Source organism: Octodon degus, unplaced genomic scaffold, assembly GCF_000260255.1.
Source record: "Octodon degus isolate 3935 unplaced genomic scaffold, OctDeg1.0 scaffold00268, whole genome shotgun sequence".
Taxonomy (NCBI): domain Eukaryota; kingdom Metazoa; phylum Chordata; class Mammalia; order Rodentia; family Octodontidae; genus Octodon; species Octodon degus.
Window position 1 is genome coordinate 1753784 of NW_004524844.1, and position 15458 is coordinate 1769241.

Consider the following 15458-nt stretch of genomic DNA (forward strand, 5'->3'; position numbering starts at 1 on the left):
TGGTCCCTGTGCTTTGCTAAGCTTGTTCTAAGTAGGTGCTTTAGACCACTGAGCCATCTCACCAGCCCCTCCATAGGATTCTTAATTAGCATCCCCAGTCCTCCCCTGCACATTACATCCTGTCTCTCTCATGCCCTGGATGGGACAAGGGAAAGCCAGGAGTGGGTGGTTCTAGGATCCGAGTAGTGGCACAGCACTAGCCAAGCAGCCCCAGGCCCTGAGTCTACTGTGGGGTGGAGTGAGGTAGGGGACTCTCACCCTTCCCAGTCCTGGGGCTAGAGGATGTCAGGACTTCTCAGTCCTGGCACCCCGTGCACATAGAGGCAGACAGGGTGTGACACGGACAGTGGTGATGAATGAGGCTTGCTGAGAACCCAGGTGTTCTGGCAGCACCATCTAGCACTGAGGACCTTGACCCAACTTCCTGGCACCCGGCACACTGCGCTCAGTTCCTGCCTTTTCTCTCCCCCTTAGTGGAAAGTGCCTACCACCATAGTGAACCCCAAGCTATGGAAGATGAATACCACGCGTCCGGCTGGGGATCAGCCTGTGGAATGGATGGTGACAGGAGAAGACATGGAGACATATTCTGCAAGGTGGGATGGGGCCCTGTGCTAAGAGTATAGAAAGAGGAGAGAGAGCCTCAGACATCCAGGGAAGGTGGGATACAATTCTGCGGCCCAGTTAGAGGGGACAGGAAAGACACTACTTCGGTGTTGGTGAACATGCAGTAGTCTCACTGGGCAGGTCTGTGCATTATCTAAGGACGGTTTCAGGGGAATGGGCAGGGCTCTCAGTGATTCTCCAATCAGATGGTGGAATGGAGGCCGCTGAGGGGGAGAAGCTAATGGAGTTAGCCAATCAACAGATGTACACAGGTGAGGTGAGTCAGATGCTGGACCAATAAGCAGAAACCATAGGTGACAGGAGGGCGTGGCCTTGAGTTGGGCTGACCAATCACTAGTTGGCAAGGCTGAGACTAAATGTTCCCCCTAACGTTGAATTTGTCATGAGCTAGAATACAGACCTGGAAGAGCAGCAAGAGGAGTTGCACTATGGGACAATGAACTCCCGAGCGGTGGAGGAGCATGAGGAAGTGCCCAGGGCCCTGGAGGATGATGACGGCCACCTGGTAGGGACCATGGCCAGCTCGACCCCTCCGGAACTGATCCCTCAGCCGGGCGAGGACCTGAAGTCATACATTCTGCGGCCGGTGCTGGAGGGCTGCAAGATGCAGTGCTGCATCTGCCGGGACCAGCGGGGCCTGGAGAAGGGCCTGTTCCCGGTGTACTACCTCTACTTGGAGGCGCCCAACGGCTGGAAGGTGAGGTCCAGGAGCATTTCCTCCCCTTCCACAGCAAAGGTCAAGATTTTCAGGAATCCAGACCGCTTGACATAGTCATGCTTGTTCATTCCAACGCCAAGCCCCGCCGCTGCTATTCTTGCAGTTTCCTAGTGATGCCCACCACAACACTAAGCCGGCCCATTATTTTGGGCTCAACTATTTCAGAGCCAGACCACGCCCCTAATGACTTACAGCCCCGCCCACTAAGCCCTGTCCACTAAGGCTCTGCGCTTCAGTTCCCCCAGGAAACCTCTGGGCTGAGAGGCCCGGCCCATTTCTGGGATAAGCTCCACCCCTAGGCCAAGCCAGGCCTGCCAGTGTGCCCAGTCCCCTCCCAGGGTAGCCACCTCTCCTCTCCCTCTTCCTTCCTTTCTCCCCTTTTCCCCCTCTTCCTCTCTCCTGCAAAGAGGCTTTTCACTTGCTCGAGTCCAGACCCATTTCCCATGATGAGTGCTGAGTCCTGCTGCGGGACCTCAGGCCACTCTTCCCTATTCTCCAAGCCAGGCCCTGCTGGCATGAGTGGAGAGGAGGAGGGCAGAGAGGCAAAGCTGCTCACCCCCCAAGCCCCAGGGTATGGCTCCCCCACGAGGTCATTTAGTGTACTCTTTTGTCATGGTACAGGGCATTTCCTTGTCTTGGACTCCCAGCTCTGCCCACATCTCAGAAATCCATTCTTTTTTAAAAAATTATTTGTTTGTTTGTTTGTTTGTTTGCTTATTTTTGCAGAACCAGGGATTGAACTGAGGCCCCTGCGCTTGCCAGGGAAGCGCTTATTCTACTGAGCCATCTCCCTGGACCTATTTTTTATGTCTTCAGTACAGGGTCTACAGGATCTCACTACACAGATCAGACTCGTAGTGTTCCTACTGTTTTCAGCCTCCCAAACGCTGGGATTTCAGACATGCACACGCCACCACACCCAGTCTCAGTCACAGTCTCAGCGTGCCCTACCCCCTGGGACGAGGCCGGCACTGGCACTCCGACATTGAACCCTGGTCCATGCGTGCTTTAATCCACTGAACTATCTGGCTAGCCCCAGAAATCCATTCTGATGGGCTGTTCCTTAAATCCACAGCACTTCCTCCTGGCTGGGCGCAAGAGAAAATGGAGTAAAACTTCAAATTATCTCATTTCCTTGGATCCCATGGACCTATCCCGGGATGGGGACAACTTTGTGGGCAAACTCAGGTGGGCGGAGCCCTGATGTGTGGTGAGAAATGAGGCAGGGAAGAAATAAGGGACTGTGATGTGCGAGTTCATGCATCCTAGGAGGAACCCAGTTCTGGAAGGGCCAAAGGAGGAGGCTATAAGGTGGAGTGTGTAGAAGATAGGGAACCTGACCTTGTACTTAGGGGATCAAATTGAAGCATTTCAGGTACAGTCTAGCAGTGACAAATGTTACTCTTCTCTCTGCTGCCGGCCTGGGGCAGGTCCAACATCTTGGGCACCAAGTTCATCATTTTCGACAATGGGGTGAATCCTGAAGAGAAAAACTCCTACCTGGATAAGACCCGCATTAGACAGGAACTGGGGACGGTGTGCTATGTAAGTGTCCCGCAGAGGACTGAGGGGGTTGAAGAGGGAGCCCTTAGAATGGATAGGAAAGAGGCTTGAGGCAGATGGGGGACAGAGACAGAGCCAGCACGACTGGAATCTGATTCTCCCAGGAACCCAATGTCTGGGAGTCTCGGGGACCTCGAAGAATGACTGTGATCATTCCAGAAGTCAACAGCCACAACCAGAGAATCAGGGTCCAGCCAGAAACTGTAAGTTCCCGAGGTTGCGAATCTCTGGGTCCACAGATGTCAAGAGGCTGCTATCGCAGATGCCCAGAGAGGAGGGGGTTGGTGGGCTGCAAGTCCCCTGGGAAGCCTAGGGGACTCTGCCAGATCCCTGTGCCTTGCAGTAAAGGCTATGCACAAAAGTTCTGTGTTAAAGCCGGCTGGTGCAGTCTAACGTGCCATGCCCCCTTTATGTTCCAAGGAAGAGGAATCGCTACTGAGTCGCTTCCAAAGAGGTGTCAGACAGGGGCTGGTCCTACTGCAAAACAAAACACCGGTGTGGAGTGATGAGAATGACGCCTTCGTGCTCAATTTTCACGGGCGAGTGACTCGGGCCTCGGTTAAGAACTTCCAGATCATCTACCCCAATAAGCGTGAGCTCTTGGAACCTCCTGGGGGGAGGGGGGGGATCAGCGCAGAAGAACCACTACTCCCATAAGCCCTTGAGAGTGTGCCTATTGCAATGCTTCTGGGAATTGTAGTTCACAGGCCCCGAGAATGGCCCCTAATTTAAGGGGTTGAGTTTCCGAAGCTCAGAGGCAGAGAAGCCTGAGGGGCTCTACCTAAGACTCAGCTATTTTCTCTGCAGCCGACAAAGTGGTGCTGCAGTTTGGCCGCGTGGCTCCAAATACATTCACCATGGACTTCTGCTTCCCTCTTTGCCCACTCCAAGCATTTGCCATCTGCTTGTCCAGTTTTGATGGGAAGCTGGTCTGTGTATGATACAATAAACTACCATTGTTTCTCTGGATTTTGTGCCTATGCATTTGAAGAAAGGGCTCTGAGGTGACTTTTTGCACCATCTCAGTAATCACACTAGACTCTGCCTGTATGTACCACCCTCCTGGGGCTGTGGAGTGGCCTCACAAAGGTGTCAGAGAGATGAGCCTTCATCACCAAAAATGATTAGAAAAGCACATGCGGTTGGTCTGTTGGATTAGAGCAGCACAACTTAAAAAAAAAAAAAAAAAGGGCCGGGGAGATGGCTCAGTGGAATAAACGCTCCCCTGGCAAGCGCAAGGGCCTGAGTTCAATATCCAGTTCCGCCAAAACAACAAAAAAAAAGGAAAAGGTCACTGTCAAACTGGACCACTCAGAAGGAAGTGGTGGAGCTGGAGGGCTTGTGTGGGAACATTAGGCAGGAGCAGGTTCCACAGAAAGGGCTGACAGGCAGAGGGCAGTTCTGAGCTTAGGTGGTGAGACTAAGGATGAACCTGGTTTGTACCCCTAGTAATGAGTAACAGAAACAAAACAAAAACACTTAAGAAAAAATCTGGAAGCTGGTGTGGTGGCACAGCAAATACCAGCATTTAAGAGGCTGAGGCAAGAGGATCCCCATGAATTCAAGGCCAGCCTAAACTACAACATAGGGAGGCCATCTCAGAAAAAGTTATACACTCCCTGTTACGAGATACCTATAATTCCAGGTACTCAAGAAGACAAAGCAGGATGATCTAGTTTGAGGCCAGCCTGGGAAATTTAGCAGGACCCCCCTCTATCTCTCAAAAAATAAAACAACAAGTATTAGAGGTAGAAATGAGGCCTGGTGCAGCAGGAATATAGGGAGCTAGGAAAACAGAAAGGCCACCTGGTGACATGCTTCACCAACCCATTGGAACTGCATACACCCAAAGCTCAGAAATTTTTTTTTGTTTGTTTTGTTTTTGCAGAACCAGAGCCTGAATGCTCAGTCCCTTGTGTTTGCCAGGGAAGTGCTTATTCTACTGAGCCATTTCCCCAGCCCCTAAGAGAAATTTTTAAAAAAATATATTCGGTATAGGGTCTCACTACACAGCTTAGACTCCTAATGATTCTTTTTTTCAGCCTCCCCAGCACTGGGATTATAGGTACACGTGGAGCTGTTTATCTGGCCTTATTTGATGGACATTTTATTAACTCTTGGGGCCACACAATCTGTGAAGGATGTACACTTGGTAGTATCATTGGATGTAAGAAAAGTGAGTCTACAGGCCTAGAGGTGCTAAGCATTAAATCGGGCAACAGAAGGTCTTGAGAAATTCATCAGAAAATGCTGTGTTATCTACGGCCATACCACCCTGAACACGTCCAATCTTGTCTGATCTCAGAAGCTAAGCAGGGTCAGGTCTGGTTAGTACCTGGATGGGAGAAAATGAGGCTGTGGGGAAAGATTCATATGTCAATGAGCTAAGCTCAAGCTCCCCTGGAGAGGTAGCCGTCTCAAGCTAAAGATACATAGACAGATATTAAAGAAAACCTACAAAAATCCATCAGGGCAGGGCCAGAGAGCTAGCTCAGTGATTAAAGCACCTGCTTAGGTAAGTACAGGGACTGAGGTTCAATCCCTGGCACCACAGGCCACTGAGAGTAATCCCAGTGCTGGGGAGGCTGCAAACAGGCAGAGCAACAGAGTCTCTCAGTAGTAAGACCCTGTATCAAATACATACACATGTATACCAGACATAGGGAGGTGATTGGAAATGTGGTTTGCCCTCCAGCAGGGAATCAGGCTTTTTTGCACCCCGCTCCCCGTAAGACCACCCAGGAATAGGGCCCAGTCACCACACATAGAGACTTCGCTTGGGGCTGGTGAGATGGCTCAGTGGTCTAAAGCACCTACTTAGAACAAGCTAAGCAAAGCACAGGGACCACAGTTCAATCCCCCAGCACCACATGCAAGCCAGCCCGCCCCCTGGTGGGATGAGCTGGCCACACACACACACACACACACACACAAATAAATAAATAAATAAATAAATAAATAAATAAAAGAGACTTCGCTCACTACAAATCAGAAGGGTTTATTCCTGATCTACAGCAACACTTTGGAGGAGAGGGACAGGGTGTGGCCATGGCTTTGATAAACAGCGGTGCCTGGACTGGGGCCCTGGCAGGGACAGGGGATGGGGGTCTAGGTAGGTTCCCAAGGCGAGCCCAGGCTCGGGCCCGCCAGGCAGGGGTTAGGCAGGGGCCCAGCTCCTCTTCAGCCTGGGTGACGCGGCGCGCGAATCGGCTACGATCCCGGGCAAGCTGCTCCCAAGGGCCACGGCGAGCAGCCTGGGCAGGTCCAGCCCACACAGCCAGGAGATGCACAGTGACCTTCTCAGAGAAGCGCACCTGGGGAATGGACAGACGCAGGCTTTCACATGCAAGACTCACAAGAACACAGGAACCCACACAGGAAGTGACAGGGTGGGATTAACTACAACATACACTCACTGCACCACAAGTGTCTGACTTTCCCAGGGGCCAGGGAGTTTCTGGGCTGCCACAAGCCACTCCTCCCCATGTACCCATAGGGGCCCAGGGGGCCCAGTGGCTTGCAAGAGGATTGCAGGATAGTGACCTCAGCCCCAGCCCAGGGTGAGGCAACCCCCTGTAACCCACGGGGGACCCAGGAGTCTCACCCAGTCTCTCTGACTCCAGAACCTGTTCTCCGTGTATCTACCTTCAGGGCAATTTTAGCACAAAAAAAAAAAAAAAACCCTAAAGAATCTAGGCCCACAACAGCACCCACCTTTCTGTCCTTTGGGGAAGCCTCAGGGTCCTGATCCTGGGGGACAGTCTCTGACAACTTCAGCCTCCTCTGCAGTCGGAAGGGCAGCTTAGGAGCGACCCAAGGAGCTGGGGGCTTCTGTCCAGGAACATAGATGGCCACGGCAAGGGGCCGGGTCTCAGCTCCAGCCCTGGCCTCAGCTGGGTGCTCTTCCTTTGCCCTATCTCCAGAGGGTGCTGTCCAGGCCCTTGGCTGGACACCATGGAGCTGAGAGGAGGTGCTTGGGCCCCAGCCGGCTTCTCTGCCCTCAGCTGCTCCAGAGCCGCCTCCTGTGTCCTGGTTCTCCTCCCACTCATCTTCCTCCTCTGTGTCCTCTCCAGGCCGATACACCCAGGCCCCCAGGAAGGTGCTGGTGCTGAGGGTGGAGGAAGCAGTACCAGAAGCGCTAGCTTTTCCACCTTCCTCAGTTGACTCTGACTCACTGTCTTCCCCTTCCTCTTCCTCTGTGTCCTCTCCAGGCCGATACACCCATGCCTTCAGGAAGGTGCTGGTGCCAAGGGTGGCTGGAGAAACATCAGCTTTTCCCCCTTCTGCAGATCCTAGATCTCTGTCATCTTCCTCCTCCTCTTCCTCCTCCTCCTCTTCCTCCTCCTCCTCCTCTGTGTCCTCTCCAGGCCGATATACCCAGTCCCTCAGAAAGGTATTTGTGGTGGGGGTAGAAGAATCTCCAGCTTCTACCTCTTCCTCAGTCGATACCGAATCATAGCACTTGTTTTCCTCCTCTTCCTCCTCCTCCTCCTCCCCCTCGTCCTCTGTGTCCTCTCCGGGTTGATCCTCACAGGGCCAGAGCAGGAGCCCCAGGCGGGGAACCGAGGGCCATGGCTCCCGGTCAGCGTCTCCTCTCTCACCTACTTCTCTGGCCTCTGTGCCTTTCTCAGCAGCCTCTCCTGAGCAACTCTGCCAGGCCCCAGAGCTTAAGCTTGACCATGGGGAATAAGTAGGGGATTCCCTGACTTCTATATTTTCTGTTTCTCTGTCCTCCGTGGCTCGCTGCTCTTCCTCCCCAGAAGAGCACAGCCAAGTGCTGGGCTTGGGTCCTGGGGCCAATGGGGAAGCAGAGGCAGCAGTGGTGGTGGCGGCTCTGTTGACAGCCTCTGCATCCTCCCCCTGCTCCTCCCTGGCAGGACCACCCTGGTAGTGTGAAGACAGATAAGCCAACTTGGTCTCTCCATCCTCTTCGGCCTGTTGGTCTCCGGGGCTCTTATCAGTACCTTGCAGGGCACTCAGCAGCAGACCAGGGAACAGGAGCACAGGCTGGCCACAAGTGAATTCTCCTGGCTGCTGCCTGGCTGCTGCTTCTGTCCTGTACTCTCCACAGTGGCCACGGCCAAGTCCGCAGGCTTCCGGGGCAGAACTGCTGGCTTCCAGGTCAAGGCTGGTCCCTGCTGCCGCCGCCTTTCCATCCTCCTTGGGGGCTCTGCTGTCTTCAGCCTCGCCTTGTGGGTTTTGAGACTTCAGGAAATGGGGGCCTGCAGGAAAAGCCTTGGATTCTCCCTCCACACCAGCTTCTAACTCATCTGTTCCTCTTCCGGCTTCTACCATCCAGCGCTCTGGGGGTCCTGGGCCCCTCAGGAGGCTCCAGGCCCGGCTCAGGAAGCCCATCAGTGGGGAGAGCAGGTACAAGGCCTGGGCATCTAGCCAGGGCCTTGTGTGATGAGGTACTTGGCCTGGGGCCATCTGTCTGGGCTGAAGCAGAGGAAAAAATAAATAAAGAACTAAAGCTTAAGAGCCATTTTGAGAAAGGCATCAGGGGATGACCCTGAGTCATAGCCAGGAAAATAGCAACACAAACATAAACGTGAGTAATGCTGCCTCAAGTTCCTTTGTAATCCTGGTACGCCCATTCCTGTCATTCTTTAGCTTCTCCCCTAAATCCCCAGGACTCAGGGTCCCCCAGGTCTCTCCTCCTTTGATCCAGAAGTCCACGACCTGGTGGCCCATGCCTATAATCCCAGCTCTCAGGAGGCTGAAGCAGGAAATCAGTTTTAGGCTAACCCAGGCTACACAGTGAGTTCAAGGCTGGCCTGAATTACATAGTGAAACCCTGTCTCAAAAAAGATAAAACAAACCAAAAGTCTACACCCTGGCCCCTCCCTCCTAGTTCCAGCCCTAAGAACAAAGATCTTTACTTGTTTTCCTTGGGGACCAAGTCATAATCTACATTTCTCTCACCCATAAGGGCAGGACATGTTTCCAACACCTTTCTCTCCTGGTTAAGGAAAATATTTTGACCCCTGGAGGATTCCTTCCCTAGGGACCCCAGCATCCGAGCTGCCACGCCCCTCCTTCCTCAGCCTTAGAATCCAGGCTCCGACACCCTGCCCTGCCTGAGTCCGGGGCCGCACGCCATTCTAGGCCTCTTCTGGCCTCTCTCCAGACCCTAGAGTCCAGGCTCCCTGTCTCTCCTTCCCAGGCTCTAGGAGTTCTGGCCTGAATCCTCCAGACTCCAAGAGTCCTCTTTACGGACCCGGAGTTTGGCCTCCGGCCTCCGGCCTCCGGCCTCCAGCCCTAGCCCCAGCCCCAGCCCCAGCCCCAGCCCCAGCCCCAGCCTCCAGCCCCAGCCTCCAGCCCCAGCCCCGACCCGTCTTCTCTGGGGTCCGATCCCTTCACTCACCGGCGGGGTTGCGCGTCAGCCGGGGGGCAGGAGCGCGGGCTCAGGTTGCCAGAAGCGATCACAGATCCGGAGGGCTCGGGAGGCCAGCGCGCTCATCTCGCCTCGGACGTCGACCTGGAGGGCTTTAATGTCACGGATGCCGCAGGCGCGGTCGCGACAAACGAACGTAGAAGCGCTTGGGATCTTGCATGCAATCGTCGACACCGCTGAGACCAAGTCGGATTAGCAGCGACGCAGTCCGCCCTTTATGCTCCGGCTCCGCTGACGCACTGACGTCACGGCGAGGGGCGGGGCTTTCAGAACGTCAGGGCCCTTGTGGGTAGAGATGGAAAAAGTACCCAGACTTTACTGGGACATTCCGCGCTTTGGGACGTCATGGTGCTTTTTGGAGCGTAGCCAAGCCCCAAGGCCCCATGAGTTTACCCCGTGTGGGTGGCCAGTGGGGCCAGGCATGGTGAAAAATTCCTATAATCCCAGCACTTGGGAGGCTGAGGCAGGAAGATATCTGAGTTCCAGGCTATCCTGGGCTACATAGTGAGTTCAAATCCAGCCTAGACTGCATAGTAAAACCCTGTTTCAAAAAGACAACAAAAACAAAAAGCCGCATTCTGGTCCCAAGCTATCCCATCCCAATTTAAGCAGCAGGCCCTAACCTAGATTTTCCCACCACGTGACTGACATCCTCCTCAAGTTATCTCCCTCCCTCAATGGGAGAACGGGACATTTCTCCCATTCATAGATGAGAAAACAGTGTTAGGAATAAAGGGATTTGCTCCAGGTAGTACTGAAGAGTCCAGATTCTTTTTGTTTTTGCTTTGTTTTGAGACAGGGTCTCAATATGTATTTTTGGCTGGTCTTGAAGTTACTATGCAGCCTAGACTGGCTTCAAATATGCAGTGATCCTCCTGCCTCAGCCTCTCAAGTGCTGGGGGCCAGATTCATTGTTAATAGGAACCAAAATCTGGGAGCAGCCCTTTCTCCCTGTTGACCTGGACTGATACCCCACCCCACTCCCACCCCCCTGTCTCATCCAAAGCTGTGCTTCTATACCTAGCTCATAGAAGGTCAAAAGTCCTGACTCCTAGCTCCCACCTTCTTGGGCACCCACAAGTCTGAAATAGTAACCCCAATTCTTCTCCAGCCTCTGGTGTCAAAGTGCTAGTCTCTGACCTGGCCAGACCAAGTCCCCTTTATCATGGGGCCAGTGGCCCAGACCCTAACCATAATAGCTCCACTGGGCCCTCTGAAATCCAGCCTCTCCCGCAAACTCCAAGGAGTCCCAGCCACTGGCAGCCCCGAGGGAGTTGGGCCCTAGCCCCTCCCCTGAGCTGCCGGGGAGCCAGGGGTCAGGCCCTGGTGGAGAAGCCAGCAGGGGCGGGGACAGCCAGGATTGGGAGGGGAGACAACAGCGTGGGAGGGTGGCAGAGGAAGGGAAAGACCAGCAGAAAGGAAAGAGAAAGGGAACTGGAGGAAGAGAGAAAGTGAGAAGCAAAAGAGACAAGGGAGGAAACAACTGGAAGGTGGATGGGGGACAGAGAGATTGAGGGGGAGACAGAGACCTTGAGGAGGGAGAAGAGGGGGGAAGGAACCAGAGAGACTCTCAGGCAGAGACCCTGAACCTGAGAGAAAAAGGTCTGGGCTGAACAAAGATTGGGAAGAGACTAGAAGAGGCCGACAGGGGAGAGAGAACTAGAAGGTGAGACTGGGGGAAGAGATGACCTCGAAGAAAAGTTGAGCGCGAGAAGAAAAGAGAGAAAGAGTGAGAACAGCAAGATAGTAGAGGAAAGAGGGTAAAAGGGCAAGGGAGAGACCAGGTGAGGAGATCCAGCGCTTGAGAGCCAAGGAGGGGGACACTGCCGGGGTGCTCCTCACCCACACCGCCCTCTCCTGGTTCCTGGGACCCCAGATTGGGTAAGTTGCCTCTGGCCTGAGAGGGGGACCAGGGTGCACATTCCTGAGCCTTGGGGCTTGGCTTATGGAGTTGGCAGGGATGTTTGGGGGTGCGCGTGGGAGGAAGCGGGACACAGGTAGCTGGGGCAGAGAAAGAGGGAAGGGGAGAGGGGTTTCCAAGGACAGAGAGGGTCACATTCCTGGCTGGAGGAGCCCAGTGGGCAGGAAGAAAGGAGCCCCTATTCCAGGCCGGGCCGCAGACAGCTGCCCCCTCCCCGCAGCTGCCAGTGCCGCCCACCTCTCCTGGCACAGCTCTCGGCATGCAGCGGGGCCATGGCCTCCCCCGGCCCCCAGCCCCAGACAACGGGCTCTTTCTCCTCAGCCTTCTCGGACCGCTGAGCCCCTGACCCTGTCTCCGTCCGTCTGCAGCGCGACTGGCTGCAGAGACTTAGCTCCTCTCTGTGTCCCCAGGGCTGGATGGAGGAGGGCCGACCGCGGAGCAGCCTCAGCCTGGCCAGCAGCGCCTCCACCGTCTCGTCGCTCAGCACCCTGAGCGCCAAGGTGCGCGTTCCCGGCGGCCGTGGGGAGGTCGCCCCGGCTCTGGCCGCCCCGGCCCCCTACTGTGTGCCACCGAGGATAAGAACCCTTAGAACGGGCTCAGCAGCTGCAGCTGGGAATCCGCAGCCGCTCCCAGCTCAGCTCGGCCCCCACCCCTCCCATTTTCCTAGTTCTCAGCCAGAGTAACACCCTAGCTTGGCCTTGGCTACGGACCCAGAGGCCACTCCCAGCTGGGGCCCCCTCGTTACTGACCGAGCTGTGTGGCCACCTCGGTGAGGACGGGACGCACGGGCCCACCTCTGTCCATTTCCTCTAGCCACTCATGAAGCCAGTTAGGAAATTAAGGCCCTTTAGGATCACCAAGACACTGTCATCTCCGTGTCTCACTGGCCTCACCTTATCCAACAATGACACCCATTAAAATTTTTTTTTTTTTAAAGGGCCGGCCAGATAGCTCAGCACACTGAAGTGCCTGCTTAGGCAGATGCAGGGCACACAGGTTCGGTCCTGCCCCTGGGGCACTCTGAGACAGAGATTAAGCTGGGTGTGTCGGGGCTGGTGAGATGGCTCAGTGGTCTGAAGCACCTACTTGGAACAAGCTTAGCGAAAGCAAGCACAGGGACCGCGGTTCAATCCCCCAGCACCACATGCCAGCCCGCCCCGCCCCCTGGTGGGCTGAGCTGGCCACACACACACATACACATAAATAAATAAAATTAAAAAAAAAAAATCTTTAAAAAAAAAAAGACTGGGTGTGGTGGTAAGACTGGGTGTAGTGGTGTAACTCCTGTAATCCCAGCATTTAGGAGGCTGAAAACAGGAGGATAACGACGAAACGTTTGTAGTGAGACCCTGTACTAAATATACATAAAAAAAACCTTTGTAAAATTTTTTCTTTTATGTATTTGGTACAGGGTCTTACTACGCAGCTCAGACTCATAGTGATCCTCCTGTTTCAGTCTCCCCAGTGCTGGGATTACAGGGGTGCACCACTACGCCCAGTCCAGGGTGGGGCCAATGCTGCATGCAGCACCGGGAATTGAACCCGGGTTCTTGCATCTGCCAGGGAGGCACTTAGACTGCTGAGCTATCTCCAAGGCCCAAGGACACTCATTTTCACGTCCTCCTGCCACTTCCAGTTCCTCCAGTTAAAAACCTGGCTATTCCATCCCAGCCTTGGCCAGTGGTGCCTCCAGGAGGGGCACTACCTGACGACTTTGTTCTACGAGTAGCGACCCCATCTGAGTTGGCTGGGGGGGAATCTGAACTTTTTTTTTTTTTTAATTTTATTTATTTATTTATTTATTTATTTATTTTGTGTGTGTGTGTGTGTGTGTGTGTGTGTGTGGCCAGCTCAGCCCACCAGGGGGCGGGGCTAGCTGGCATGTGGTGCTGGGGGATTGAACTGTGGTCCCTGTGCTTTGCTAAGCTTGTGCTAAGTAGGTGCTTTAGACCACTGAGCCATCTCACCAGCCCCTGAACTTTTTGTTTTGGAGACAGGGTTTTGCTACGCAGTTCAGGCTGGTCTTGAGCTCACTTTGTAGTGCAGGTTTGTCTCAAATTCCCAACAATCCTGCTTCAGCCTCCCGAGTGCTGGGATTACAGGTGTGCGTCACCACTCCCAGCTGAACCCCTACTTTGGACATGGTTGCTGGGGGTGTCACAGGCCAGTGCTGAGCCGTCCTTTGGGCCTTCTGCTCTCTGGAAACAGAATGCTGATGGGACTTCCCAGCCAATCTTCCCAGTTCAGACGCCTAAGGCTCTACCACATCCCTGGCTTCTGTGACCAAGGGTGCCCCCTTTGTGGCAGTGAACCCTTGCTTCCCTGAGTGCCCCAACGTGCCCCAAATCTCTCTCTCTACCCACCAAGTACTCGCTTTCTGCATATAAAACAGGGGCCAGGGAGATGGCTCAGCAGAATAAGCGCTTGCCTGGCAAGCGCAGGCCCCTGAGTTCAATCCCCAGTACCACCAAAAAAAAAAGCATAAAACAGCTTGTAGTGCCCAGTGCAGGACTCAGCCCCCTTGACCCGCTGTCCTGGGAAACCACTTGCAGGCGCCTCCCGAGTGAACCCCACTCTGTCCCTTCTCTCTACAGAAGCCTACCCGGGCAATAAACAGGGTCCATGCCTTTGGGAAGAGGAGCAATGCGCTCAGAAGGGACCCCAACCTGCCGGTGCACATCCGAGGCTGGCTTCATAAGCAGGTGGGTGAGCTGGAAACAGAAGGATGCTGGAGGCTGCGCCCCCGGCTGTCTGCTTTTCTCTCCTGCTGGGGTCCCTATCCCTGCCTCTCCCCTTCTGCTGTCATTGTTACATTCATCCATCCATTCAGTACTATTTGTTGGACATTAATCAAGTATTAAGTCTGATATACAGGGCTGGGGAGATGCTCAGTGGAATAAGCACTTGCCTGGCAAGTGCAAGGGCTTGAGTTCAATCCCCAGTTCCGGGAAAAAAAAAAAAAAAAATCTGATATACAAGGATATGGGGGGGGGGCATGCATCACAGTTTAGTAAGTATAACTGGACCTGATGGGCCATACCTATAATCCCAGGATTCAGGAGGCTGCAGCAGGTGGATTGCCGTGAGCTGGAGGCCAGCCCCAACTGCATAGCAAGACTTGAAAGCCCAAAGGCCCAGTAGGAGCAGGAGCCAAAATTTTTGTATCTAGAGCAAGCTAAGAGAGAGAAATTGAATGGCTGGCAAGCCTGGTACCTAGGCCAGCAGCAGCAGCAGCAGCCCTTGAGAACTCAGTGGAAATGCTGAGAATTCGGCCCAGCCAGCTCCATTGATCCAAAAGCCCTGGGGAGGAGCCCAGGAACCAACCTGGGGTTTGTAGTTCCTTTGGTGGTTTGTTGAGATAGAGTCTCACCGTGCAGTTTAAGATGGATTTGAATTCCACAGAATTTGTCACTGGACCACAGTACACGGACTTCAGGCTCCCCGTGTGAATCTATTGCATCAAACACCCTCCCACCACCTCTCTCCATCGGCTCAGACGCTGTTCTCAAAGATCTCCGTCCCCTCCGTGTTTGTGCCTCTCTTCCATCTCTTGGGTCTCTGTCTCTTGGTTCACTTTTCTAGTTCTGAGTCTTTCCACTCAGGCCTCCCTCTCACCTCTCTCCCCAGGACAGCTCTGGGCTCCGGCTCTGGAAGCGCCGCTGGTTCGTCCTCTCTGGCCACTGCCTCTTCTATTACAAGGGTCAGTGCCCAGCTGGAAGGGGTGGGAAGGCCCTGTCCCCAACCACGCCTCCCTCTGCGCCCTGGACTCCTGAAGCCTTTGTAACCCCTGATGCCAGCCCCCTTTACAGACAGCCGCGAGGAGAGCGTGCTGGGCAGCGTCCTGCTCCCCAGCTACAGTGTCCGGCCTGATGGGCCTGGAGCCCCCAGAGGGCGGCGTTTCACCTTCACCGTGAGTCCCGTCGTCCTTCGTGGTGCTGGCTCTGGGAGGGGCCCTGGAGGTGGATGTGCCTCGGAGACCCAGTCCCTGGGCTTGCAAGGTCTTGGCCCGGGTCCACCACGTCCCTGTTTGAGAGCGCCCTCCTTGCGCAGGCGGAGCACCCGGGCATGAGGACCTACGTCCTGGCGGCTGACACCGTGGAGGACCTGCGCGGCTGGCTGCGTGCCTTGGGCCGAGCCTCTCGCGCGGAGGGAGATGATTGGTGCGTAGAGGTCCCGGCCATGCCCCAGACTTCTTTTGTGAGCGGAATCTTCCAAACTTCTCCCTGGTAGCC

The 15458-nt window shown here is 54.6% G+C and overlaps 3 protein-coding genes across 3 annotated transcripts in view; 2 read left to right on the plus strand and 1 right to left on the minus strand.

Moving 5' to 3' along the window:
• Positions 1-3849, plus strand: part of Tulp2 (tubby like protein 2) — an 8985-nt gene extending 5136 nt beyond the window's left edge. The window contains exons 6-12 of the mRNA XM_023706687.1: positions 475-596; positions 1019-1324; positions 2421-2533; positions 2776-2890; positions 3013-3111; positions 3329-3500; positions 3716-3849. Of these exons, the coding sequence (XP_023562455.1) occupies positions 475-596; positions 1019-1324; positions 2421-2533; positions 2776-2890; positions 3013-3111; positions 3329-3500; positions 3716-3849 (1061 nt within the window). The remainder of the gene's footprint in view (positions 1-474; positions 597-1018; positions 1325-2420; positions 2534-2775; positions 2891-3012; positions 3112-3328; positions 3501-3715) is intronic.
• A 1628-nt stretch (positions 3850-5477) lies between these two features.
• On the minus strand, positions 5478-9538 carry Ppp1r15a (protein phosphatase 1 regulatory subunit 15A). Its single transcript, XM_004646516.2, has 4 exons — positions 9276-9538; positions 6623-8347; positions 5878-6222; positions 5478-5672 (listed from the first exon to the last, which is right to left on the minus strand). Exons 2-3 carry the CDS (start codon positions 8336-8338, stop codon positions 5890-5892), a joined length of 2049 nt encoding a protein of 682 aa, XP_004646573.1. The 5' UTR covers positions 8339-8347; positions 9276-9538; the 3' UTR covers positions 5478-5672; positions 5878-5889.
• Positions 9539-10740: 1202 nt separating this feature from the next.
• The window catches only part of Plekha4 (pleckstrin homology domain containing A4), a 22358-nt gene continuing 17640 nt past the window's right edge, over positions 10741-15458 (plus strand). Inside the window, exons 1-6 of the mRNA XM_023706688.1 lie at positions 10741-11186; positions 11548-11726; positions 13821-13928; positions 14854-14926; positions 15036-15136; positions 15277-15452. Of these exons, the coding sequence (XP_023562456.1) occupies positions 11643-11726; positions 13821-13928; positions 14854-14926; positions 15036-15136; positions 15277-15452 (542 nt within the window). The 5' untranslated portion in view covers positions 10741-11186; positions 11548-11642. The remainder of the gene's footprint in view (positions 11187-11547; positions 11727-13820; positions 13929-14853; positions 14927-15035; positions 15137-15276; positions 15453-15458) is intronic.